The 26,856-nt window shown below is 41.3% G+C and overlaps 1 protein-coding gene across 6 annotated transcripts; it reads left to right on the top strand.

Moving 5' to 3' along the window:
• Positions 1-426: 426 nt before the first annotated feature.
• Positions 427-25,590, top strand: LOC109896347 (CD99 antigen-like protein 2). Of its 6 annotated transcripts, XM_031832092.1 has the most exons (12): positions 427-741; positions 4,496-4,564; positions 4,939-4,983; positions 8,097-8,216; positions 9,352-9,450; positions 11,038-11,118; positions 14,432-14,494; positions 15,312-15,383; positions 15,671-15,715; positions 15,833-15,952; positions 16,123-16,188; positions 18,702-25,590. In XM_031832092.1, exons 1-12 carry the CDS (start codon positions 684-686, stop codon positions 18,761-18,763), a joined length of 900 nt encoding a protein of 299 aa, XP_031687952.1. In that variant the 5' UTR covers positions 427-683; the 3' UTR covers positions 18,764-25,590. The 6 variants fall into 6 exon arrangements, with proteins under 6 accessions (XP_031687952.1, XP_031687954.1, XP_031687953.1 ...); XM_031832094.1 differs by lacking the exon at positions 9,352-9,450 and having other exon boundaries at positions 429-741; positions 11,041-11,118; XM_031832093.1 differs by lacking the exon at positions 14,432-14,494 and having other exon boundaries at positions 429-741.
• The last annotated feature ends 1,266 nt before the right edge of the window (positions 25,591-26,856 follow it).

Genomic DNA, 26,856 nt, shown 5'->3' with positions numbered 1-26,856 from the left:
TAAAAACCTAGCCTACAGGCCTTTCCAGAATATGCAATATGGAACTATTATAGGCCTTTTTCGACATTAAAATAGGAAATAAGGTACGGGATTTAAATCACCACTGTCTCTGTGTGTCTGTCTGCTGTCTGCCTGCATTTGTGTGTGTGCGTGTCTGTCTGCCTCTGTAATAGCTGTAGGCGAATGAAAGTTCAACATCATGCATAGTCTATTACACACCCTCACTAAAAAAACAAGCCTACACGCGATTCCTGAATATGTAATATGGCACAATCATAGGCATTTACACCATTGGAATAGAAAATAACGGGATTTAAATCACCACGGTGTCTGTGTGTCTGTCTGCATCTGTAATAACCGAAAGGAACCGCCCTACGCCGCCGTTGTAACGTATGATTCCACCACGCTGTAGCTTGTGCTGCTGCGCCAACCTACCACCCCGTCGTTTCTCCACCAGCGCACAGCGCCATATTCGCACTGCAGACTTTTGGGTTCAGTTGCAACAAACTGTTTGCCACTGTCGCACGGGATCTGTCGCACGGGATCAAACTAACAAAAAACTGTTAGATTGCAACCAGACTCACGGATAAAATATACGTCGATTTATGGTTACAGTGTAAAGTTATTGTATCACTCGCTTCAGAACCAGTGTCGATACAACACCGGACGGACGAATTTCAAACATGGGCACATTTTCGGCATGGTCGATCTTTCTGGTGGTCTCGCTGCTTGCTGTGAAAGGTAAGCGTTTCGCCCAACCCCTCTCTCTCTTCTTTGTTGCAGTTCACGCTATTGCATAGTTCATCAGTTTTTTTGTTGCCTCGGTCTGTTGTTTGTAACCAGTAGGCCCAATTTCTTTATTCTAAAGAGAATAACGGTACACGGGCAGCAGCAACTCACCGCTGCATAGTTCATTAGCCTACGATCGAGACAGGGTTATTGCATAGTTACGCGTTGCGGTCTAACATATGTTTTAGCCTAACTACCCAGTCATGCCTGTATGTAGCCTGCTACGTTAGTCTGGTTTGGACTTAGAACCATATTGACCAGCCAGTCTGGCTGCGAACTAATGTTCCATATGTTTGATTCCAGGACCCAAATGAATCACGTTCTAATCACGTTTTTGAATTAATCAAACAAGAGGAAGCTTTATGGGAAGATGTGGGGTGGAAAAACGTTCCCGAGATGCTGATTTCGTTGCAGTCTAGTCACATAACAGTCAGTATGATCAATAGAATTCATCTTACAGGCAAGACAATAAGAACTAATATTCAGGATTGATATAGGCGTTATTCTGGGGGTAATATGGATGGATTTTTAAAGGGTAAAATTGTCTTTGTTTATCACTAACGATGGATAAATAAATAGATATGCAAATGAGCTATTGATGATGATTGTCTGAAAGTAATTTATAGTCCAGTTAACATTTTGGATCCCTTAGGCAGTTAGGATACACTCACAAGACAGCATGGTTTTTGATTGAATGGTTAGATTGTGAGCTAAGGAGCTACGGTCTGGTTCAGTGAGTGGAGTGTCTTTCGTTCTCTCCATCATGGCAGGTGCAGGTTCAAACCTCGAGGGTGCCAGTGTCCTCCCTCCACACAGACGCAGGCACACGCACGCGCATACGCACGCACACACACACACACACACACTGAGCGTGTCATTGTGAGACAATGAGACCTGTCGAGTCCTCAAGTACTATTCTGTTCTATTCAGATTATTACTGCATTAATGATCTGAATGATCTGTCCCAAATGGTACTCTATGCTATGTAGGGATAGGGTGCCATTTGGGACAAACCCCTGCATGTTTAAAGTTCAGTCTGCCAGCTCGGCCACCCTTCACAGATTAGTGAGTATTTGGCTAATTTTTAGATAGAGGGGTTTGGATTGTGGGATGAGGGGATGAAGGAGGGGGAAGAGAGGGAGGAAAGGAGGGGGGCATAACCTTAGCTGCAGTATTTTCTTCGGGAGAGGGAGATGATGGGTGTGTGTGTGTGTGTGTGTGTGACAGAGAGAAAAAGAGAGCTGTTTGGGTTGTGTGTGCGTGCCTGTGGAGGAGGAGAGGAAGGGTGTGTGCGGTGGATCTGTGGAGACGGAGAGGGGTGTATGTGCACGAGCACACATGCGTGTGTGCCAGCTTTCTTTTTGGCTTAATGAAGAGTAATAAGATCAACCCCCTAGACTGGCAGCGAGACAGAGCCATGTGGTGTTCGTCAATGAACAGAGGAATCGATTATTTATTCACTTTGTTACACACCAGCTGGGGATCCAAACAGGTCTCTATAGACAACCGTTCGTATTGTGAATTCAGCGTTGACCTGAGAAATTATATCAAATTAACTGCTATGGTATAGAGATGATGTCTAGGATGTAGAAAGTAACTAGTTGTTACGAGCAAGATTCATGTGGGGGGGAAAATGTTCTTCAAATAGCAGCGGAGGTCAAACGATTGCTTTCGCTGGACTAGCCTCCATCGGCGTTTGAAGAACAATCTACGCATGATCGCGTCGCACGAGTAAGAGAGCGATGGTCAGAAGTCATGTGGTTGCTTCTGAGGTCGTCACCAAGCTCGTATGGAATCCGCACACACAGAATTCCTACGACAATCTACATAATTTCAAATGGCTTTTTTCCTCTATAGCAGGGCTGGACAAATATCCTTACACCCCGGGTGGGAGATAGCCTACATAGCTATAAGTCCTATAAATCATGATAGCGTAGCAATAGAAATAGAGCTGAATACTATGCAGACTAAAAGCTGTTATAGCATACTAATAGCAATAGCCATAGCTAATAAATTGCAATAATGAAAGTCATATTATTAGTTAGGGCCCCATTAATACTTGAACCATGGCTGTGCTGCAGAGGTGCATGGCGACCCAGCCTGGCCTGCAGTCACACAGTCACATAGATAGTGGTCTTCTTAGCCTTGAATCTATTTTTAGAGTTACTAGCCAGTGTCACCCACAAGTTGCCTGCCAGATCTCAGAAGGGACAGGGAGAGGGCAGCAGTGTCTATGTGTTTGCGTGAGTGTGTGTGCATTGCATGCATGTGAGTGTGTGTAACTAGGCAAGTGTGGCTACTCTGTGTTCTTGGTGCCAAGCATCTTTCTAATTTCGGAAGGGGAGGAGAGAGGGTGCGACTTGCAACGGGAGAGGGTGGAGCACATACAGTACAGACCTCGAACTTAATCGAGCGGCTGACAAATTACACAAGTCTTTAGTTCTGGGTTGACCAACATTATTCCTGGTCTAAAGATTGAGCCTTCAGTACTTGGCTAGTAGGGTTAGCTGAGTCTGTGTTTCTGCTTCCTCTCTCAGACGCAGTGTGTGTGTGTGTTTGTGTGTGTGTGCGTGTGCTAGGATAGTTCCCTTCTCAGACCAGTGTAGAATGCTGCTCTCTGACCCTAACAGATATGATTAGAAACAGGATGCTACCTTACGCTAACATGCCTCCTAATGAATTTCACTAATAAACACAGGAAATGCAGCAGTTTCATAACGATCATTGCATAAATTGCACTGTAAGTGTTTAGAAGGGTAGTAGGTGGCTGTAGACACAGATCTAGGATCATCTTATTTTTCCCTGAAGCCTAACCCAGCACCATTAGGGTGCACAATTAGGAACAGACCTTAGATCAGTAGAGGGACAGCTTCCTCCTACTTCCACTTAGCCCTGCTAGAGATAACCTTTGACCCGTCTGATGATAATGAGACACACAGATTGTATCTGCCCTGATTGAAAACGGCCCAAATTATTTTGTTGGAGGGCAAAACCCCTTATGGGCTTTTTGAGATCTTTCATGATCACTCAATGTAGCAAGACATTTAAAAAAAAAAATTGTGTGTGTGTGTGTGTCACTACATGGACACAATAGCTATTCTGTCCCATGTGCAGGAGGAATGCATTGGAGTCTGTCATGGGTTGTGTCGCAAATGAACACCCTATTACCTTTCAAGTGTACTACTTTTGACCAGAGCCGGCCATCTCAGTTGATATCTAGATCTGACAGAACGCAATGCATCCTTCACTACACTGCAAAGAAAGATGGGTTGGCTGCAGACCTGGGTTCAAATGCTATTTGAAATCATTTCAACTATGGAACTTACCTGTTAAAAACCCTGGCTCGTCTGGCACTCCAGGCAGGCTAGTGCAACCGCTCAATGTGTTTGAGAGATTTCAAATAGTATTTGAACCCAGGTCTGGTTGGTAGTGTTGCTGCACTCAGAACTAATGTGTTGTGCACATGTTATATACCGCATCATTATGGCTGTCGTATGGAAAGATTGTAACGCATTGGTGTAGATAGAGTAGCAGAATCACTGATGTGGGGACTTGGGGTAGCAAAATATTAGATTCCGATTGTTTAATGGTCACATGTACAGGGTGACTAGAGCAAAGTTCCTGTCCTTTTCTCCACAATGGATTGTGTAAAAACCCCTCCGCGCTTCTCCCTCCCTTCCTTCTTTCCACCCTTCCTGTATTGCAGTCCTGTCCCAGGAGTTTGGTGACTTTGACCTGTCTGATGCCTTGGATGATGGCGATGTCACTAAAGCGCGTAAGTACAGAAAGACAATACAGTATTCATATGCTTTAGACTTGTTGCTGTCTATTTCTATTTCTAGCAAAACCTGGATTCATGCTTTCGGTCTATGGAATCATACATTTATTACGACGAAGTCACGAACAACGCCTTCGGGTTGACAATGTTTTTCTAACAGGGTTTGGGTCCATTCCATTTCCATTCAGTCAGTTCAGGAAGTCAACTGAAATTCCAATTATTTCTCACACAGAAGCATTGAGGAGAACTGCATTTGAAATGTCAGTTTACTTCCTGAACTGACTGAATGATTGTATTCTAACCCCGATGTCCCGCGTTTGAGGACGAAGCTGTACATTCTGTGTAACATCGTCCTCTTCTCTTTTCCTCAGCAGCAGCAGCCACACCGAAACCCAAACCGGTTCCATCGGGAGCAGGTAAACGATCCCAGATTCACTGATTCATCTAGATATGGACTTTCTCTGTTATTGATTATATCTGCCTGTACCGTAGATACTGGGCTTACATGAGTAAGCACAATGCTCCTAATTTAGTACCATTTATTAAATTGGCAGGCATTTAAGCCGGTATTGACCACTTGAAAGACTACAAACAAAGATGTAGTGTATCTTCTGCTAATGATTATACAAGGTTATAATATTAGAATAAGCAGCATCTACTTCCAATTCTCCCTATATCAGCCTAATACAGATACTGCGTGTGATGGCTGATACCTTGTCATCTAAAAGGCATAAAAGAGGAACTGAGAAATAGTCCTAAAGGTACTTTTTTTAAAAACAGCTGATTTCCACTTCCGCTCCACTATAGACGTCGCGTTGCTTTGCCCTCAGCGCCGCGTCAATGTGACATTCTACCTGCAACACAGAGCGTTGTTTTACAGCAGCCTTCAATGAGTTCAAAGGAAGAATTCCCTTGATGGCTGATGGCAATGGAGGACGCCAGGTGGCTGTAGTGTCTCAGGGTCTTTACTAAGTAAACGCACATGACTGCTGGCTAAAACAGATGGCTCTCCCACAGTCAGGAAACACCTTTTCCAGAAAACACAAGCCCTGGTTACACATTGCAGGCACCTGTACCAATGAGCAGTGCAATACAACAGAAAAGGTTGCCGGTGATAGAAAGCGCGGGTTAATGGATTAAATGAATGAATTTATACAGACCATAAATAACATTGCACGACGTCAATACACACTCTTAATCCATATGTTTAAAAAGAGTAATTTAGTACTGGAACCTCAGTCTTCTAAAAACCTTTTAAAACCATAGGTCACCCCAAAGGATAGGGGCTAATCCACAATTCTGACACGTAAATGTGACAAGCTGGCCGATGCCTTCTCATCTAAAAGGCATAAAAGAGGAACTGAGAAATAAATAGCTATAAAATGACTTTGTTTATTTTAAAAACTGCAAACTTGCAGGTTGCAACGGCAGTTGGCATCCATAGATGTTGCATTACCGCCACCAAGTAGACTTGGATAAACACATTATCATTTGCGCAGCAAAATAAAATAAAGACATTTAAAAACGGCGAAAGGGAAAATGTGGAAGAAATAAACAATTCTCGTACAGTCCCTGCAGTACAGTTGATAACCATTGCTATGAATGCTAAGAAGCCAATCTTACTGAAGGATCTATCACTTGTTGGCCTATCCCTCTTTGCTGGCACTTACTTACACGGATCCTCTCAGGATCTTTCCCCCTTGACCCCTCTTCCTCTACTTTCTTCACTGTCTCAGCATACGACACCTCCTGGACTACTCCCTTGCACTGGCACTTCTGATCCCCAGCACCTTGGCCACCGTTACAATTAACACATACCACTTCTTAGTAATCACAATAATCTATGGTTTAAACATGCCAATATGTACTTTGAATCCATATATTTAAAAATACCTTTACCCTCTACTGTAGCTCCAGTGCCTTCAGAAGTATCCATATACCCTTTGACTTATTCCACAGTTTGTTGTGTTACAGCCTGAATTCAAAATGCATTAAATATATATATTTTCTCAACCATCTACACACAATACCCCATAATGACAAAGTGAAAACATGTTTTTAGAAATATTAGCAAATTTATTTAAAATTAAATACAGAAATATCAAATTTACTTAGGTATTCACAACCTTGAGACATGTTAGAATCACCTTTGGCAGCGATTACAGCTGTGAGTCTTTCTGGGTAAGTCTCTTAAGAGCTTTGCACACCTGGATTGTACAATATTTGCACATTTTTCTTCAAAAAATTCTTCAAGCTTTGTCAAGTTGGTTATTGATCATTGCTAGACAGCCATTTTCAAGTCTTGCCAAAGATTTTGAAGTTGATTTAGGTCAAAACTGTAACTAGGCTACTCAGGAACATTCAACATCATCTTGGTAAGCAACTCCAGTGTATATTTGACCTTGTGTTTTAGGTTATCATCCTGCTGAAAGGTGAATTTGTCTTCCAGCGTATTCAGGACATAAAGTTAATTTCTTTGCCACATTTTTTGCAATTTTACTTTAGTGCCTTATTGCAAACAGGATGTACGTTTTTGAATATTTTTATTCTGTACAGTATTGTGGAGTAACTACAATGTTGTTGATCCATCCTCAGTTTTCTCCTATCACAGCCATTAAACTCTGTAAATGTTTTAAAGTCACTATTGTCCTCATGGTGAAATATCTGAGTGGTTTCCTTGCTCTCCGGCAACGGAGTTAGGAAGGACACCTGGATCTTTGTAGTGACTGGATGTATTGCTACACCATCCAAAGTGTAATTAATAACTTCACTATGCTTTTTTAAAATGTATTTTTTACCTATCTACCAATAGGTAGATATGCCCTTTGCGAGGCGTTGGAAAACCTCTCTGGCCTTTGTGATTGAATCTGTGTTTGAAATTCACAGATAATTGTATGTGTGGGGTACTGAGATGAGGTAGTCATTCCAAAATCATGTTAAACACTATTATTGCACACATCCATGCAACTTATTATGTGACTTGTTAAGCAGACTTTTACTCCTGAACATATTTAGGCTTGCCATAACGATGTCTAAAAACATCATTCCACTTTGACATTTTGGAGTTTTGTGTGCGGGCCAGTTGGTGAATCCAGGCTTTAACACAACAAAATGTGAAAAAAGTTAAGTGGTGTGAATACGTACTTTTTCTTCTCTTTTTTTTTCTCCCAGAACTAATCAGGCCCGACCCTGAACAGGCGTGTTCAGGGTGGTATGGCCACAAGCGTATTTTGTTAATTCTGTTTTCTCCCTGAAGTTGGTCCCTTGGCTCATCTCTGTGTGAATACTTTCTGAAGGCACTGTATGTACTAAAGGGCTACTTACCATGTGCATGAAAATAATTCCTAGTGCAAATTTAGACCAATGACAAAGACCTATAGGTCTTTATAGGGCACAAAGCAGGCAAATAATCTCTTAAGCAGGTAGGCAATAATAAGTATGTCATATACGGGCTTTGTCTTAACGTGTATCCAATCTAGCCGTGGTTTGACTGTACTGACTTCGGTCATTTTGATGTTGTGTTCTTCAGACCTGGACCTGTCAGATTTCTTTGGAGAGGGTGACAAGATTACCACCACCAAGGCTCCTTCTAAGGTTCCTCCTAAAGTCCCAGCAACCAAGGCCCCGCTCAAACCCAAACCCAAACCAGGTGAGACATGAGGGAAGAAACCGCCATGACATACAGGCTTTCTAATCAGACCCGTTACACTTAACAAGGGAATGAAGAAATCCCTGCAACGGCCTGCTTACTAAACCCGCATGCATTAAGTCTCTCGTTTAGGAGAGGCTTTTACGCTAAGTGACTCACAAGTAGGCTATGCAGAAGACAGGTGGTGTACTTAAAAAACGCAATGGCCGCAGTAGAGTCGTGTAGAGTCAGCCAATACTGCTTGTCAATAGATATTGATTATAAGCTAAATGCAGTCTCGGGTTTGAGTCAGCTGGAACAGATGATGGGTAAACTATTGACAACAAAGTTTGGACAATGCTTCAGATGGATCACTACACTCAAACCGTTTTGAGAAACCACTGCTATAAGATAGCACGGTGCCATCAACACACGTCTTTCTGTATCTCTCTGGTGAACAAGGCTGTCCCTTATTTGTTAGTCACAGTCTTGGCCTTGCACCTCTTGTTTATGTCATGCAGAGGAGGCTGGTGGGATGAGCTATTGGAGGACGGGCTCGATGTAAAGGCTGGAATATAATAGATGGAACAGAGTCAGATATGTTGTTTTTGTGTGTTTGATGTTTGGTACCATTCCATTGATTCCATTCCAGCCATTACAATGAGCCCATCCTCCTATAGCTCCTCCGATGTTGCGGTATTAACATGTATGTAAGTTTGTAATCGCCATACTATTCTCAGATCATCTCTAGCTAAATCCCCTACAACTCACAAGCACCTCTACTATAGTACTGTATGGGATTCCATTAACCCTACTAGCTATCCCTAGAGTGATCACAGCACTAACAGATCTGTACAGAACTTGTCCTAACACCACTTAAACGAAGGGCTAGATTCAATCCAGAGCGTGGAAGAGCCGGGTTATCGCGTGATTTACATTTAAAGGGGATTTCCGATTGAGCCGGGCATATGCAGTGTTTACTTTGAATGCAGTCCGTGCAAAGGCAGAAACATTGCCTTTAAATTCCAATCACGCTATAGCCAAATCTTCCACTCTCTGGATTGAATCTAGTCCTAAACCAAGCATTAAGCCTTGTTAAACCAGACTGAATGCTAACTAGGCTATACTAATTCCTGAGCACTCACTACACTAACAGATGACACCCAGGCTGATTTTGACTTTGGGCCCGGCCTCCGCCCGGGCCTGCTCCCCCGTGCCACCAAGGGCCCCCGTAACCCACCTAGGCCCCATCCTGGTTGGTACCGCTACCACTTAACGAACAGACGTGGGTTCTAATACTATTTGAAATGCTTCAAAACGTAAATACTTTTAGCGTTTGCTCTAGCCTAATGAAGTGCCAGATGGGCGGGAGCTTGCAGTCTTTGGACTATTCTATTGGTCCATTAAGCTAGGCGAGCTCAAACAAGCACAGGTAAAGTATTTCAAATGATTTTGAATAGCGTTTGAACCCAGGTCTTAGAACCACCATCCCATCCTCCCGTCCGTTTTCACATCTGCGGGTGTGTCCTAAATGGCCCCCTGTTCCCTATATAAGCGCACTACTTTTGACCAGGCCCAGGTGTGGGGAACAGGGTGCCATTTCAGATGCCGCCTATGTATCAGTGTCAATATACATGTATATTCCCGTTGTTGCACATCATCATCCCGTCTGCACTGTTGGTTCGAAAGCCTAGCTCTGCTTGTGGGTGACGTAGGCCTCTTGTCGGAAGACAACGCCTATGTCCCATCAGTCTAAAACAAGAGGTGTAGATATACAGAGTTTGGCAAACTCAGTTTTAGATTGTAGAATTGGTATAGGCACCATTTTGACACCATTCTAATTCGAATGCGTATTAGTAGGTTAATGGCATAGAATGTTTGGATCCAACATGGAGGCTAGTTTGCCAAAATCTCTATACAATATCAATGGCTCTGGTCTAAACTAGCTTCCTTGTTCCTGGTCTCTGCTTTGCCTCATGAACACTGGTCTGATTGGACTGGACAGATGACAACTCCTAATGGTTATAATGGGGGAGAGGAGATGAGGAAAGGATGCGAGTAAAGATTATTGGAACGCACTCCATGTCTATATTCACACACATTATAGTGGTATCTTGTCTGCATCAATTACATCTTGTTCTCCTATAGCACACCATTGTAGACACACTATAGACACACACACACCATGTTGTTTTCATGTTGTTGTAGTTTGTCTGTTGTCTGTTGTCACACATGTTGTTGTGTGTGTAAATATTGTGTTTTGAGTCAGTATCTTCGTTTCACTGTTGGGCTTTTGAGCCATAGAACACTGTCACATTCTGGAATGCAACCAAGTGACCAAACAACAATTTGACCTTTGAATGACCTTTGGACCTATTTAGTATGTATTCAATCCCAAAATGTCTTGTTGTCCTTATTTGTGGTCATTGTAAGTTTGTCTATTTCTTATATACAACAGCTTGTTGTATATTTCTCTATTTCTAGAATGCTTGGTATATTTTGACATAATTGTAGCCTAAGTGCATGTTTGGCTTGACAATGACAGCAATGGAATTGGCAAGAGCACAAACAGATCTTGGACCAGGCTAGCAGAAGTCACTACTGCAGTGGTTTCCTCTCGGTTGAGGTGTGCTAGATGCCCTAATGCATCGTAGCAGTGGTTTGTTCAGGCTCACCTTTGATTGATTTTCCCCACATTTCCTGGTTTTTCAGAAATCCCAGTTGGAGAGAATAAGCACGAAATCCAGAATCCTCCAATGAGAATTTCTGGAAAACTTGGGTATTTTGGGAAAGTTACTCTCATTTTGCAACTCTACCTTTGACCTGTGACCTTTCCCTGCAGCAGGTGATGAGTTTGACCTGAGTGATGCTCTGGACCCCAAAAACGACATTGGAGGGAAGGACAAGAACAAGGGACAAGCAGGTTACCTATTATTTTATTATTTGTCTATTTAAGTGTTTTGTATATTTTGTTAATTTATTTGTATATGACATACTTATAGTTGGGGTTTGCAATAGGTATGGTGCAGCGCAACAGAACGAATCAGTTGGACGGGCATTTGATTTCCAGAGGGGGGTGCGCTTTTTCATAGGACCTCCTATCTGTGAACGAGCTTGGCATGAACACATCCAGTCATGATGTTTTCATCTGATTGTCAAAGAAATCACTTTAAAAAAGTAGGTTATCTTCGCACATTCTTACGAAATAAGTAGCTGAAACTATCTCACCCGAGAAAGCATTCGATCGAGCGAAACAGCGCCCCCTCTGCCTTACTATATGTTAATCAAATCAAATGTGGTCACATACACGTGTTTAGCAGATGCTATTGCGGGTGTAGCGAAAAGCCCATGTATCTGATGCTGTCTGACCTGTCGTACTCTTTCTGGCCAGACAGCATCAGATACATGGGCTACATATAGTAACTAATCAAAATAGAACCATCGCGTTCTCCCAGAAGCTTGGCTGGTGTGTAAACCCGCGAATTCAGACAAACAAAGAGGTGTAATGGGTTCGCACTAAAAAAAAACACACACAAAAAATATATATATATATTTTTTTAATATATTTTTTTACTGCATCAGGGATAGCATACACAGATGTTTCGGCTTTACAGTCTTCTTCAGTGTGTAAGTCCAATTTTATGTCATTCAAAACAGCATTTGCAAAGATCAACAGCTGTGCTTCAAATGAGAGGTTGCATTCATCTGCCAATCAAGGATATCGCTTTTCTGGTCTACCTGCATACAAATGAGTCACAAAGAGATACAGAATTCTAGGATATGTGAGCGGGCACGGGCAACTCACAAATCAATCACCCCCAGGTGTCCACTCACCTAAATACTTCACATCAATTCATCAGATAGCCTACCACAAAGGACATCAGACAAAGCCGTTCATAAATATGTCGGGCCAACTCATGAACGATATGCAAAATCTGATATGAACAGTTCATATATAACAGTTCTTATAGTCTAAATGTGGCATATAGGAAGGAGGTGAAATCGAATTCTTCGTTTAAACCGTGTGGAGAGATAGAATTGAATGTATACATCCACATGGCTTCGTTTTGGAGTAACTTGTTGTCATAGTCACCTCCTCTACGTGGTGGATTAGCTTTTTCGATCCCGACGCAACGCAATTCATTTAATAAAATGATGTTGTTTTATAAAGTGTTTCGTAACTGGTGAGGTGATATCTTGACGTCTAATAGTGGATGTATGTTCTCCAAGAGGTACTTTCAAGACGCGGGATGTTTTCCAATATAAATCTAATTGCAAGAACACTGTAACATATACATCACGTCTTTCGTCGTACAAGTTAAACGTTACTTTATTTAAAAAAGGTCCTAGAAGTCTGAGCGCATACAAAGTTGGAACATTTCCTTATGTTGCTACAAGAGGTACATGGGAAGATCTACAGGGGGAAGCATCCTTTTATGAATGCCTCTTTTCTCTCTCTGACCACATCTGTTTTTAACCAATACGTTTGATAGATTTCTCGATCGTTTATAGGCGAATAAAGGTCGATTCTAAAAAGCAGAATTTAAAGAGGAGTCTATTGTTAATTGACAATAGACTTGATGCCATTACGGCTATCATTGAAAGTAAGTATATAGTTTACAGGAAACAGTTTCATATTTTTGTGGGGATTTATTAAGTAACTGGCTTCTTAATCAAGCCAGGAATCGGGTATCCTCTCAAGCGGAAACGCTCAAGAAGAGAATTTGATTGTCTATCATATTCTTTGTTTGTGTCACAGATGCGACGCAGTCTATGAAGTTGGCTTACTGGTAAACCTCTTTTTAGAGGGAGAGGTGGATAACTATCAACTGTCGATATAGTATTTTCTGTAAATTGTAGTATTTAAGAGATTGTCCCTTCTTTGTATCAAGTACATCTAAGAAATGTATAGAGTTAATGTTATTTTCCATAGTGAATGAGATTGATTGTACTCCAGAGTTAATGTAGTTAAGAAATGTAATTTAATTTCGTAACCCGACCAGATCATAAAGCAATCGTCTATATATCTGGTCCAATATTTAACACGATCTTTGTAAGGATTATTTTCATCAATAAAATCCAATTAGAATATCCCCACAAAGGGATTTGCATAGTTAATGGCCCTAATGGAGTTCCCATTGCTGTTCCAAAAGTCTGTAGATAGTCGTATTTATCAAATAATGTTGTTTTTTTTAGGTTTTCTTTGCACTAGTTGTTGCAAGCTCAATGATGTAATTTTGTCGGCACCTCGCTTAAGCGAGAGGAAGAATGAGGGCCTCCATACTGCCATCATTTGGAATATTGGTATGTAGAAATGAGACATTAAAAGTGACTAACCAGTCTCCTTCAATAATAACTGGTATACTTTGTAGTTTCATTAGAACAAATGATATTTTGAATGAAAGAAAATTGGACCCACACACTGAAGAAGGCTGTAGCCGAAACGTCTGTGTACGCCAACCCTTGATGCAGTAAACATGTTTAAAATATGGAATATTGAAGTCAGCTTTATGCTACATATTTTTGAGTGCGAACCCATTACACGTCTTTGTTTGTCTACATATAGTAAGACAGAGGGGCGCTGATTCAGACACTTTCAAATTGAAGGAAAGTTGGCGAGTGCACTGTTCGGATGCAAGAATTATTTTGGACGCACGCCATCTTTCTGTTGGCGCGCATCTCGGTTAAATAAATGATCAATATTCTATCTTTTATTTGGACGGCAAGGAGGTACGGTAAGGCCGACCAGGTCCCCTAAGACCCGCCCATAGCGCCGTCCCTGTTCAAATCCAGGTTTATTGTTCGCGTACGCAGATTTGCAGATGCTATCACATGACCCTGCGAAGTAGTATGGTATTTACTAGGCCTCGATTCAATCCGGGTCGCAGAAGATCTGCATTATAGTGCAATTGACATTTACAGGTAATTTACGATTGAGCATATGCAGCGTTTACTGTGAGTGAGTTCTCTGTAAAGAAAAACCATTGCCTTCAATGTTGTAGTGTAGTATTAAATAGTATAGTCATAGTAAAGCTGTACAATAGCAGTCATGTTCTAGACACCAGAAATAGTAGTATTAGTGGTAGTATTAGTTTAGTACCAGGGGGTTGATGGTGTGTAGGCTATAGTACTGTAAAGTAGTAATAGTAGTACAGTATAGTGGTAATATAGTAGAGCAGTAGTATTATTATAGTATTAGTATACAGAAGGTTGATGTGGTGTCATTTGCTCGTCAGATAAAGGTATCGGAGGCGGGGGCAAGGGTGCCGGAGCTTCCAACAACAGAGGGGGGAATGGGGGTAAGAACCCTGCCTGACCTACCCTATACCGTGCCTACCCTAACCAACATGGTCTACCTGACCAAACTAAACCCTACTGTGCCTGTCCTGCCTCTGTCTACTGGGCTGGGTACTAGCTTTTTGGATAATACCTTCTTGGATAATACCTAGTTCAATTTAACCTCATTCCTCTCTTTATTATCGATTATATCTGTCCTGTCTTTATGTCACTCTCTCTACAAGTATGCCTGTCTCTCTCTCTTTATCTCTCCCTGTCTCTCTCTCTCTTACTTTCTTCCTTTCCATCTCCATTTATCCATCTTTCTATCCCCCCGATTTCTCTCTCACACCATTAACAAGGCCTACTGGGGAGTTATCGACTGGGCACACACTGAGCGTGTGTACTGCGTTTGGACGGGTACTGTGTTTGGATGTATTTAACACACACTCTACTAAAAGCTTCCTCTTGGCAAGTTTGTACTGTGGGTGTACTGCGCAAGAAAGCAGGACTGATGGTCTATATCCAAAGCCCACATCCTCAAAAAGACACCACTTCCGATTTCCTGCCAATGTGGTCATAATATCTGGCAACTTGCATGGGGATGGTGGCTGTAGTTTCACTGGGTCTTGTGAAAGGCAAATCTTCTCTTTTTCCTCCCCGGGTGAAATCTGGCAACCAGCACTGTGATTGACCCCTCGTCTGCTGAACTTTGTCCTCTCTCTCGTGACCTTCCTTTGGAGACATTGGCGTTGTTGGTATGGCGACCGTCCCTGGCTTGGAGCCTGGTGTGTCAGGTTAGGGTTGCCAGTTAATGTAATCCTATATCCCGCATTTTAGGTGGCTCCTTCTCAGACGGTGATCTGTTTGACGTTGGAAAAGACAACACCTATAACCCCGACAAAGGGAAAGGTAATGATCTCAGAAATGGGAAATTATGAGATATTTTTTTTTGTTAAAGAGCTTAAGGACAGACTTCTGTGTTCAGACTTGCTTGTATTTCTTATGATGGATTATTGAAGATACTCTTGTTTTAATAGGACAAATAAATATATTTACATCTGGGTTGTTAAGATTCTCTTGTCAGGACACAAGATGTAAATACTGCATATTTATTGGCATTGGTTGCACATGAATGCATGTGAATAAATAATGCGATAGACTACCTCGCCGTACATCTTTCAAATTTGTCCATGTAGGTGGACGCAATGGTGGCCCATCCACTGCTGATGACAACAACTATGGTATGATGACAACAACAACAATATTTCTATGAGAAAAAAAAAGATTTACATGGCCGTGGTCTTATATTGATGGTTAAATTATGGATTATACCTCTCTGTGTTCTCCCTTCGTTCCAGACACCATGGCGGAGACCGGAACCATCGCGGGGATCGTCAGTGCCGTTGGCGTGGCGCTGGTTGGCGCGGTTACAAGCTACATCTCCTACCAGAAGAAGAAGTTCTGCTTCAGCATACAACGTACGTGACCAGCTGGGATAATTGTCCTCTATAATCTATAATCTAGAGATAATAATACATTAATCTTTATTATGAATTAATTATAATCATCTAGAATTAATTAGAATAATTATTAATTATAATAATCTAGATGTGAGATGATCTCAGACTGTTGTCTCCTCCCATCACAGAGAGCCTGAATGCAGACCTGGTGAAGACTGATAACCCGGACGCTGTGGTGGCCACAGAACCACAAGGTAACCACCCATAGAGAGCTAGAGCTCTAATTCAATCAGATCCGCTTTAGCCCACATTTGCATAGCAGTTGTTTTTGCGGTGTCAGAGGTGGAACTGCGTTAGAGCTGACAAATCCACGAGCGGCTCCTCTGGCATTATACCTAAAGCGGACATTGCCATTGGCTGCACGGAGTGGCATTACGAGAAATCCCATGCATCCTTGATTACAAGTTCGAACTCTGGAATGTGAGATGTAATCGACACCTTGATTAGGCTGATAGAAATCCTCATTATTTCGCGGAATGATTTTCAATTTGAGCGCCATTATTTCTATATACTACTTTCTCGTTCTTAACTTCTAACGCAAGTGGGACGGGCAGTGCTTCATTCGTAAATCGGGAGGTGCCGGATCAAAAAGTGAGTGCGAGAGGGGGGTGACCTGAGGAGCTCTGAGGTACACATGAGGGGGAAAAAAATCACCTTTATAATAAAGCATTTCATGCATATCATCACATTTGCGTAGTGACACAAAGCAGTAGAGTAGAGGCACTTACAGAAGTTGCACACATGGGGAACATTGTAGTAGCCTAGGGTCCGGGGAAAAATGTGGTCTTTTATAAACGTATTTCATGTAATTCTACATCATTTTACATGACTGGAGACTTTGGCAGAATTTTTTATAATACCCCACAAATGATGGAAATAACAGGCTACTTTGACGCTGACGAACTGAGATCAATAAAAACTACCTTAAATCCATCAACAGCATAGGCCTACGTGTGTGGAGACACATATTGTAGGCTACAATATGAGGATGAAATTATAGTCCTAAAAATGCTATTCAGTTTCACTGACTCACCCAATGATGCATTGCTCACTCGCTGGTGAGTATTGATAGTTTTGCGGTGTTGTTGGTTGACACGAGAGTGAAATATGAAACCGTATTCTCGCCAGTTAAAAGGGTCTGTCAGGGAGATGGGGAGGGAAGGAGAGGGAGGAAGTGGGAGGGAGATGGAGGGGGAGGAACTGGTGTTTTTTTTTTGGTAACTCAATACTCTGGGGTGTCTCCAATCTGGTGAGAGAAGGAGACAAAAGAAAAGTGAGGGAATGGTTTTCGTTTTCGGAACTTATACCATATATGACCAACACCTTTCTTATGATGGAATCCATGAGAAGAAGTGATCTTTGTGTTTGGACAATCTGCAGCCTATTTTACTTAACTTCAAATGAAGTAGATTAGAGTAGATAAAATTACCTCCAATTGAAAATGGTCATCGGGCTGGTTCTGGTTGTAAAAGGTTTATGAAGGCATTATTATTAAGCTTTAGAAGTTTCAGTTTGTGGGGCCTACCGTTTGGCGCAGCGGTCTAAGGCACTGCATCGCAGTGTTGTGGCATCACTACAGCCTGGGGTAGGATCCCCGTGACCAGGAGTCTCATAGGGCGATGTCCGGGTTAGGGGAGGGTTTGGCCGGGGGGCTTTACTTGGCTCATCGCGCTCTAGCCACTCCTTGTGGCCGGCCGGGCGCCTGCAAGTTCAATAGTGTTTCCTCCGACCCGTTGGTGCAGCTGGCTTCTGGGTCAAGCGAGCGGTTGTCAACAGTGAAGAGGCGACTCCGGGATGCTGGCCTTCTAGTCAGAGTTGCAAAGAAAAAGCCATATCTCAGACTGGCCAATAAAAATAAAAGATTAAGATGGGCAAAAGACGACAGACACAGAACAGAGGAACTCTGCCTAGAAGGCCAGCATCCCGGAGTCGCCTGTTAACGTTGAGACTGGTGTTTTGCGGGTACTATTTAAGGAAGCTGCCAGTTGAGGACTTGTGAGGCGTCTGTTTCTCAATCTAGACACTCTAATGTACTTGGCCTCCCACTCCTTTTTCCATTCTGGTTAGAGCCAGTTTGTGCTGTGAAGGGAATAGTACACAGTGTTGTACGAGATCTTCAGTTTCTTGGCATTTTCTCGCATGGAATAGCCTTAATTTCTCAGAACAAGAATAGATGGACGAGTTTCAGAAGAAAGTTATTTGTTTCTGGCCATTTTGAGCCTGTAATCAAACCCACAAATGCTGATGCTCCAGATACTCAACTAGTCTAAAGAAGGCCAGTTTTATTGCTTCTTTAATAAGCACCACAGTTTTCAGCTGTGCTAACATAATTGCAAAAGGGTTTTCTAATGATCAATTAGCCTTTTAAAATGATAAACTTGGATTAGCTAACACAACGTGCCATTGGAACACAGGAGTGATGGTTGCTGATAATGGGCCTCTGGTACGCCTATGTAGATATTCCATATAAAATCTGCCGGTTTCAGCTACAATAGTTATTTACGACATTAACAATATCTACACTGTATTTTTGATCAATTTGATGTTATTTTAATGGACAAAAATGTTTGCTTTTCTTTCAAAAACAAGTATATTTCTAAATGACCCCAAACTTTTGAACGGTAGTGTACATATAAAAAAAAACAAGTTGCAGTTTGTGATCAGGTTTATAACCATCAGTTTCATGTCTCCTCTCTTTCACCAACAGTTCAACAGACTCTTCTGGAGCCCCCCAATGCTGAGCCCCCTAGTGAGGAGAACGCTGTCTAACAACCCCCCCCCCCCCCCCCAGTTCTGCCTCGTCCCCCAACCTACACACACGCACAAACAAAGAGGGCATGACAACACACACTTACCCGCTCCCACCTTATGGAATATCTCTCTCCGCCTGACACACACACACCAACACACACACACACCACTTTTGAATGATAGTCCCCCCCCCCCTTATACCTGGCTATACAGAGATCAGCAAACTCTGTTTGTAATGTAACGTTCCATTGGCGGCCATGTTGACACCGCCAACTTGCATGACATTCTAAGGTCAGAATGTCATTGTGACATAACTTGGTGCCAACATGGAGGGCAGTTTGCCGACCTCTGTAGACAGACCTACCCCTGCCAAACTATGTGTAAATATCATTTTAATTTATTTGAACTGTTTTGAATACCACTAATATGCCTGTTTCCTATATGATTATGTAGGAGATGTTAACCTGATGCCGGGATCAGTTTGAGTTTGACAATGATAGTCAGAGGACTTGCTAAACTAAAACACATACAGATCTCGGACCAGGCTTCCATCTTGGTATTTCCTGAAGAGATAGTGTAGGACATAGTATAGCCCACATACTTGTCCCGTAACTCTGTTTATCCAATCAAAAAGCGTATCTAATCGACACAAGCCCTATGATCGGTGTGGATTTGTTTGCTTAGGCATATAAAAAAAAGTAGTGATTTGAACTGTTCAACTATTGATGCTAGAAATCAAACGTCGATTGATATCCGACCTGCACTTTCTATCTGTTGGATTGCCTTCAATATTCATTGAATTGGTTGAATTCAATTGGTTGTACGTATATCCCCCGTGTGATTTTGTACCATTTCTACCTTCATTGTATATACTCATCTTGTCCGAAAGACACAGAGCGTTTTTGCAGTGGTTACTTACACAGGTTCATGTCTAAATGCTGCATTTTTATAACCTCGATGCCAGCCTGTTTGTGCTTTTTAGGCACGTCCTTGTCACTCATTGTAAATGCTAGCATTTTTATAGTGTTGATTTGAGGATGGGGAAAAAAATTAAGCAATTTGAAAAACGTATTTGTTACCTACTAACCCCCAGAGATGCTGCTTTATTGTCCATCATATAATTTGCGCTTTTTAAAGACACTGAAGAGAAAATAGTCTCTTTTCCAATATCCTTAATAGCATACTACTTAGGGAACGAACCAGTAGGGTATGAACCAGTGTATTGGGTCCTAGCGTTCTAAGTAGTATTCCAGTATGGACATCGGAGGGTACACAAAGGCTCTGTTCCAATATCCACACTAGCACACTACTTAAGCTGCGTTTATACTGTCAGTCCAATTCTGATATTTTGCCCAATTATTGATCTGATTGGACAAAATACCAATTAGTGGCAAAAGATCAGAATTGGGATGCCTGTGTAAATGTAGCCTTAGGGAACGAGCCAGTGTATGAGGTCCTAGCATTCAAAGTAGTACGCTAGTCTGGATATTGTAGCGTAGCCTTTAAGTCTACTTGTGTGGAAACGTGTTTGTGATGAAGATAATAATACTACTCTTTGTACGTTGTATATCTATTTTGTCTTATTGAGACAATGCCAGTGCTAGAGAAAGTTAAGTCAATGTGAAATCGAAGCCTAGTTGAACTTTAAAACCTCTTGATATTGAAGTAACATAATGGTCGCGTTCCAGGCCAACTACATTGTAGATGTTGCAGATATTCCAGGGCATCAACCAACAGTTGCGTGCCACATCATCAACTTGGCGGTCAGGCATCAGGTTGCTATATCATAATGTGGTTAGCTGGTGTGTTAAAGTCTTATCCAAGCATTGTGAGATCTGGAAGGCGTCTGCAATGTAGACAGTCTGTAACGCGCCCAATGGCAATGTAGAAAATGGAAGTTTGTTTTTGTAACAAAGTCATTTATGGCTATTTATAGACTTCTGAGGTCCTTCAGACTTAGCTCTTTGCTAATATGAAAGCATAGTTAGTTAGTCTTAGGTTCTTTGGGTAGTCTTCATACTAGGTGTTGCTGTGCTGCAGTCAGTTGCTTGTTAGGATGATTGGGGTCAATTCCATCTCAAACCAGCCAATTCAGGAAGGGATTTCAAATTCGATTTCAAGAATTGAGAAAATGCACAAGAATTTATAAAAATCCTTAATAATTGAAAAACAATGGCACATTTTAGTTCATGAATTGGGATTTGAAATCACCCCCTTGAATTTACCTAATTGAAATGGAATTGGCCCCAATCCTGGTTAGGAGACGAGTAGTGAAAGTGAAGCTTGTAAATTGCGGTGTTTCTGTGTTTTTACTATTACTTGTTGTATGAGCATATTCCTTGATATTACGGTGTGACCTGATGATCTATACACTCGTTCCTAAGTGTGTTTTTGTGAGAAAATAATTGCGTCTCTGCACCCCCACTCTTTCTACACTAACGTTTCCTAGAGTGGGTTTTGTCTTAACTTCTTAGCTCAAATGATTTAAAATTTCTTTTAGATATAGAAGAACGTTTGTTTCCAAGTGACTTTTATTCCAGAAATTAAAACCTTTTTAGTGCGGATCCAAAATGGCCCCCTATTCCCTTTGTAGTGCACTTACTATATAGGGAAGAGGATGTGATTTGGGATGTAGTCCTACTGTGTGCTGCACCCTGTTCTGTTTGGCTCCCTTGTTGCCTTGGAAACGCAGCTCTAGAACCACTCCTTCTGTGATGTTCCAGTATTCTCCCTACCTGTAGTAACTCACTGTCCCTAACAACTGCACCAGGATCAGTTGTATCATCTTACTTATAATGGGTAAGTTAAGGTTTGAGTTCGGAGGAACTGTTGTAAAAACGTGTAAAAATACGGACAGAATATCCCGAAGACACATTTCAGTTCAAGGCATTCAGTTGTACAACTGACTAGGCATCCCCCCTTTCCCTTCCTTTAACATGGACCGTAGTGTTGCGGAATACAACACAGGACAATAGAACTGTCCAAACATTCAATTTCACACAGGTTAAAAAGGTCCAATGCAGCAGTTTATGATCTCAATATCAAATAATTTCTGGTTAACAATGACCTTACTAGCTAGGTTTCCATCCAATTGGTGATTTTCTTGCAAATACAGTATGCTAAAATCCACATGAAAACATTATGCACATTTTCCCACCAGAGATGTGTTTCCACCAAATTGACGTGTTGCAGATGAAAGGCTGTATGTGATGACGTAGTGCACATGAACATACCTTTTTGCGCTTAAATTCCCATGTACCGAATAAAGACATATAAGTTCCTGTAAACGGGTTTCCATCGCATTTTCAACTCTACTGATGGTTTTCTCGCCAAAACAATTGCATTATATAGCGCGTGCCCACTCTGGTAGTGGCAAGTGCGCTCGAGCCAATAGCTTGCAGATAACTTTGTGGGTATAGCCTACATGATGAGATTATTATGGACAAACGGCAGCCAAGCATCGATGATCATGTCACCAGAATAAAACCCTCTATAGTTATTGGAAAGGAGCATCAAGCTCATCACCGTGCACTTTCACCACCCTGTGAAGTTCATCGTAACTTATTTCATCTGTAGCCTAATGAACTGCATGCTTTCCCGACGAGTCGTAGGGGGAGGACCACACAATATGTCATCGTGTGACTCCCAAGTTTACTTCGATATGATGGTTATTATATCAATATTTGCGCATTAAAGCATTTCCACCAACATTTCTTGCATAATGAATTTTACAAACACAAAACGATCCCACCTTGTCTAGCGTATTTTGTTTTGTCGACATTTGAAAAGTTTACCGACAGATTTTCTGTTTCCATCACAGACATTTTTTATTTGATGTACTTTATGCGCATAAAAAGGTTGGATGGAAACCTGGTTATTGTGATTGGTTTTAATTAAAATAGTCAAAGGGAAACTAAATTAGCAATTTCTCAAGCAAGAATTTTGGTAGGACTGTCAGGGAGTGGTCTGATGTCACCAGGCAGGCCAAAACTCCAACCCACCAAAACAGGCCGACATTTCAGCAGGCCTTTTCAAACACTAAAAGGGCATTATCATAATTTTCACAATTTCACAGTATTATTCTAACCTTACAGTGGAAATATATATAAAACAAAAATCAGGTTTTTGACTGCACTGGGCCTTTAACTAAGGGGCAGTGAGTAACTGGAGAACCGTAGTTAACACTTCCCTCTTCTGTCACCCAGATTCAGGTGTGCATTGCTAACCTCTCTCCTATGACACTGCTGTAGTAGTTATGGTGCTTCTCTATGCCTTATAACCTGCTAGCTCATGCTGGGTACCACAGTACTAACCACATAGACTAGAATCAATAGAATGAACAACGTTGTCTCCGAGCATTTGGTATGGTTCTGTATGTAAACCCAAGACACTCCATTTAATATGATATGTTACGTTTCATATGGTATGTATTAATTTGAGGATGTCCTTCATCCATTTCAAATTGCAATTCGTACAATATGTTACGTAGTTGCAAATTAGCTAAAAAGTAGTAAAAAGTTGCTAATTAGCTAAAATGCTAAAGTTGCCCGTGACGAGAATTGAACACAACCTTTGGGTTGCTAGATTTTTACATTATACCAAATGTAACATCATACTAAATTCAGTGTTATGGATTTGCTATGGTTTTGTTATGGTCTAGTTTATGAGACCAGTCTGGAATGGAACATTCAATGGCAAGAATGGGTAGAATTTTCTCAGTGTTCCACACATGCAACAATGGTGTGGGAAGTAGAGATGATATTTCTATGGGAACTACCAATTGAATTCCAGTGGTCTAAGGGCATGTGTCCATTCTATGCATTCTATTTCTATGGCTAAACCCCGCACCCCCGCCCCCCACCCCAGTGACTGAGATCTGTGCTTACACAAAAAAAAAAAACAACAACGAATGTTAAACGAATGTAATCTTTCTCTTAACTCAGATGCGACCAGCGCCTACCGCGGTGCTTTTCGCTCGTAGCAAAGATGTTAAAAAAAAACACCAAAGATGTAGCATTGATGGATTTGACCATTGGAAGATTTTCAGATATCAGATCTTAGTGTTGTGCTTTTGGGTTGAATGTTTCACTTTATAACTGCCACTAAATAGTAGAGTTAGCGAGGTAGTTTTGGGTACAACCAAAAAGAAAACACACATGTGAAGACATTCGATTCTGGACCAATTGAATGTTCAGGAGTGTCTTCCACATGATAACATCACATAGCTACATAAAAATCCCCAAAATAAAATGACATAGAAATTCCTCACAAATATTCACTTTTTAAACGTGGATTGAGACTGTTAGGGTGAAGAATCCCACCATCCCGTCATAGACTTGTTATAGGCTTGGTAGATATAAGAGAATTTGATTTGAAGAGCACTGAGTTGTGTGTGTCAGAATTGCCTGTGAGATGATTATCTTGTGGTACTATGGTTTACTCTCGTGGTATGGTGTACTCTTCTGGTACTATGGTTTACTCTCGTGGTATGGTGTACTCTTGTGGTACTATGCTATACTATGGTGTACTATGGTTTTGAATGGTATTATTGTCCCTCTTGGATGCAGTATGGATAATTTGCCTGATTTGGAAATGAGATCATGTCAAGTTTTCAAAGACGTAAGGAAACGTATATACAGTAGTATACGAGTCAATGACCTAGGAGACGCTGCCCAGTAGTTTGCAGTCCTACGGCTTCGACATTTCCCTTGGTTTCAATGGTTTACGATAACTGGGAACTAAAGGTAACAGACATAGCAGCAGTTGGATTGCCTTAAATCTAGGGGCTCCTCTGCTACACATACGACCGTATGGGCTATAATGGAACTGTACAGAAATACAATGCATGTTTTGGGATATGTAGCAGTAGTCTTTGGAAGTTTTCCTCATTGGGTTTGCATTGAGAACGCCTGGGCGCCAGTATGTTTCCGCTCTCTCGCCAACTCCTTATGACTTGACGCATGACAGCAAAGGAGCTGGCAAGAGCACAAACAACTCTGGGACCAGGCTAGCATTGGTAGGCTTGGTCTGATGATAATGTATTTGGATCAGGAGTAGTAGTTGGTGGTTGAATGTGAAGGTATGTATGACCTGGCAGTGAAGTCTAGGATGAGAACAATAAGGATTGGACCGGCATGTCGTCATAATAAAAACCTGGAAGTGCGCAAGAGTTCCATTCACTGGTGGCTCTGTTTAAATGTAGTGCACTAATATCTAGGAAATAGGGTGTTCTTGGAGACACAGTTCAATTCGGTTCCAGTGCAGATGTACTTCATTAAGAATGATCTATTACACCACTGTCTCACTCTTCTTTATCTCATTCTAGAGCGACGTCATCCAGTCGTTGCACTAGCTGTCACTCCAACCCCACTGACCAGTTAGAAGTAAGAACGCAGGGCTCTTATGACATCACAATGTAAACAATGTATTCCGACTGTAGCATTCACTTCAGATACGTACTAACAATATGGCCTTCTGCATGCACAGAATCCACGCCTGATTCACTAGTGCCTGTCAACTGAACGACACACACACAATTTACGCACGCACGCAGATGTATGCGCAATCACACACACAAAACACACATTTGACATGTACGCACACACACACACACACACACAGTCAATGAATGCCACTGGTTTTCTAACTAACAATGAGCATCTGAATGTTGGACAATCTTGGATAAATCTTATACTAACAACAGAAATGTGATGATTCCTACTGAGGCTTTCTATACTGCTGCAGTTCTATACTATATCTCACTGCTGTCTCTCACTGGCAATATATTATGGAACAACATTCATCAATCAATGAAACCCAATAAAATAATTTGAAAAGAAAAGAAACCCCAAGACTCTGGACTCTGCTTTCATTTTTTATATCTGTGGAATGTCTGAAGGTTTTTATTGACAATGGCTCAAACACTGGACTGGGTGCAAGTCTGTTTCTGTTCTTGCCAACTCCATTGCTGTCGTTGTCAAGACAAACAGTTTGGTGTAACAGGGAGTAGGCATGATAACACAAACAGACAGGCACTCAGGCTAGTTCATATGCAGGGGGTTTCCAAGGGGGTTGGGATTAATTTAGAGTATTCACAGAAGCACCAAAGGATAATACCGAATGCTTGACATGTTAGATGACTGAAAAAAAACACATGGTAAAAAAATCTGTGAGCAGCAATGATCGGGGTTCACAGGATGACAGGAAAGATACAAGATCAGTTGGATAACAAAGCAATCACTCCATCATGTAGGACAGGGTTCCCCATCTGGTGGCCCACAGGCTATATTTGACCCGTAGGTGATTTTATGTGGTCCCCCAAGTTTTCTGAGAAAAATGTTTTATTTAATTTTTATTGTTGAACATAAAATAAACACCAAATCAGCTCCAAGTGATTTTAATTATGGAAATCTGTTCCAAAGTATTCCAAAGCATAACATGTGATCGTATACAATTGTAAGCTAAGTTTGAAATAATGTTTTAGTCAAGTATTATATTTGTTTGGGCTTCTTGCAGGCAATTTACAAAGTATTTGTGACCATCTGCTCTAGAAAAAAATCAGGCCGCAAGTTGAATCTAGTTTATGATCACTGATGTAGGAACTATTTACTTTATGTTCAATCAGTGAAAGCATTACCATGTTTATCTCTCAATACCACAAGGATGATGCAAGTGAAGTTTAGTCTAGTACTGTAGGTTGGCTATCTTTGAATGCAACAGGTAATCTTTCAAAACATTTTACTTAAAAGTAAAATAAACTAAATTGTTTATACACAGTGGGGTCTGAAATGATTGACACCCTCGATAAGGATGAGCAATAATGAATTCTAAAGATGCTTATCAATAAAGTAGTCAAAGGTTTAGCATTTGATCCCATATTCCTAGGAGGCAATGGCTACATCTAGCTTGTGAGTTAATTTTGGTTGTGTTTCAGATTATTTTGTGCCCAATAGAAATGTATGGTTAATAATTAAGTGTAATTTGAGTCACTTTTATTATAAATAAGAATAGAAAATATTTCTAATCCAAATTAATGTGGATGCTACCATGATTACGGATAATCCTGAATGAATAAAAAAATAATGATGAGTGAGAAAGAGGGTTAAAGATCA

Source organism: Oncorhynchus kisutch, linkage group LG9, assembly GCF_002021735.2.
Source record: "Oncorhynchus kisutch isolate 150728-3 linkage group LG9, Okis_V2, whole genome shotgun sequence".
NCBI lineage: Eukaryota > Metazoa > Chordata > Actinopteri > Salmoniformes > Salmonidae > Oncorhynchus > Oncorhynchus kisutch.
Note: the sequence above shows the minus strand (reverse complement) of the source record. Positions and strands in the feature narration are given on the sequence as shown.

What these genes read in the sequence shown, in the direction of transcription:
- LOC109896347 (XM_031832092.1), top strand. Translation starts at nt 684, where the DNA reads ATGGGCACATTTTCGGCATGGTCGATCTTTCTGGTGGTCTCGCTGCTT. An exon ending in ACCGGTTCCATCGGGAGCAG is followed by an intron (nt 4,984 to 8,096) that starts GTAAACGATCCC and finishes TGTGTTCTTCAG; the next exon opens with ACCTGGACCTGTCAGATTTC. An exon ending in CAAGAACAAGGGACAAGCAG is followed by an intron (nt 11,119 to 14,431) that starts GTTACCTATTAT and finishes TTTGCTCGTCAG; the next exon opens with ATAAAGGTATCGGAGGCGGG.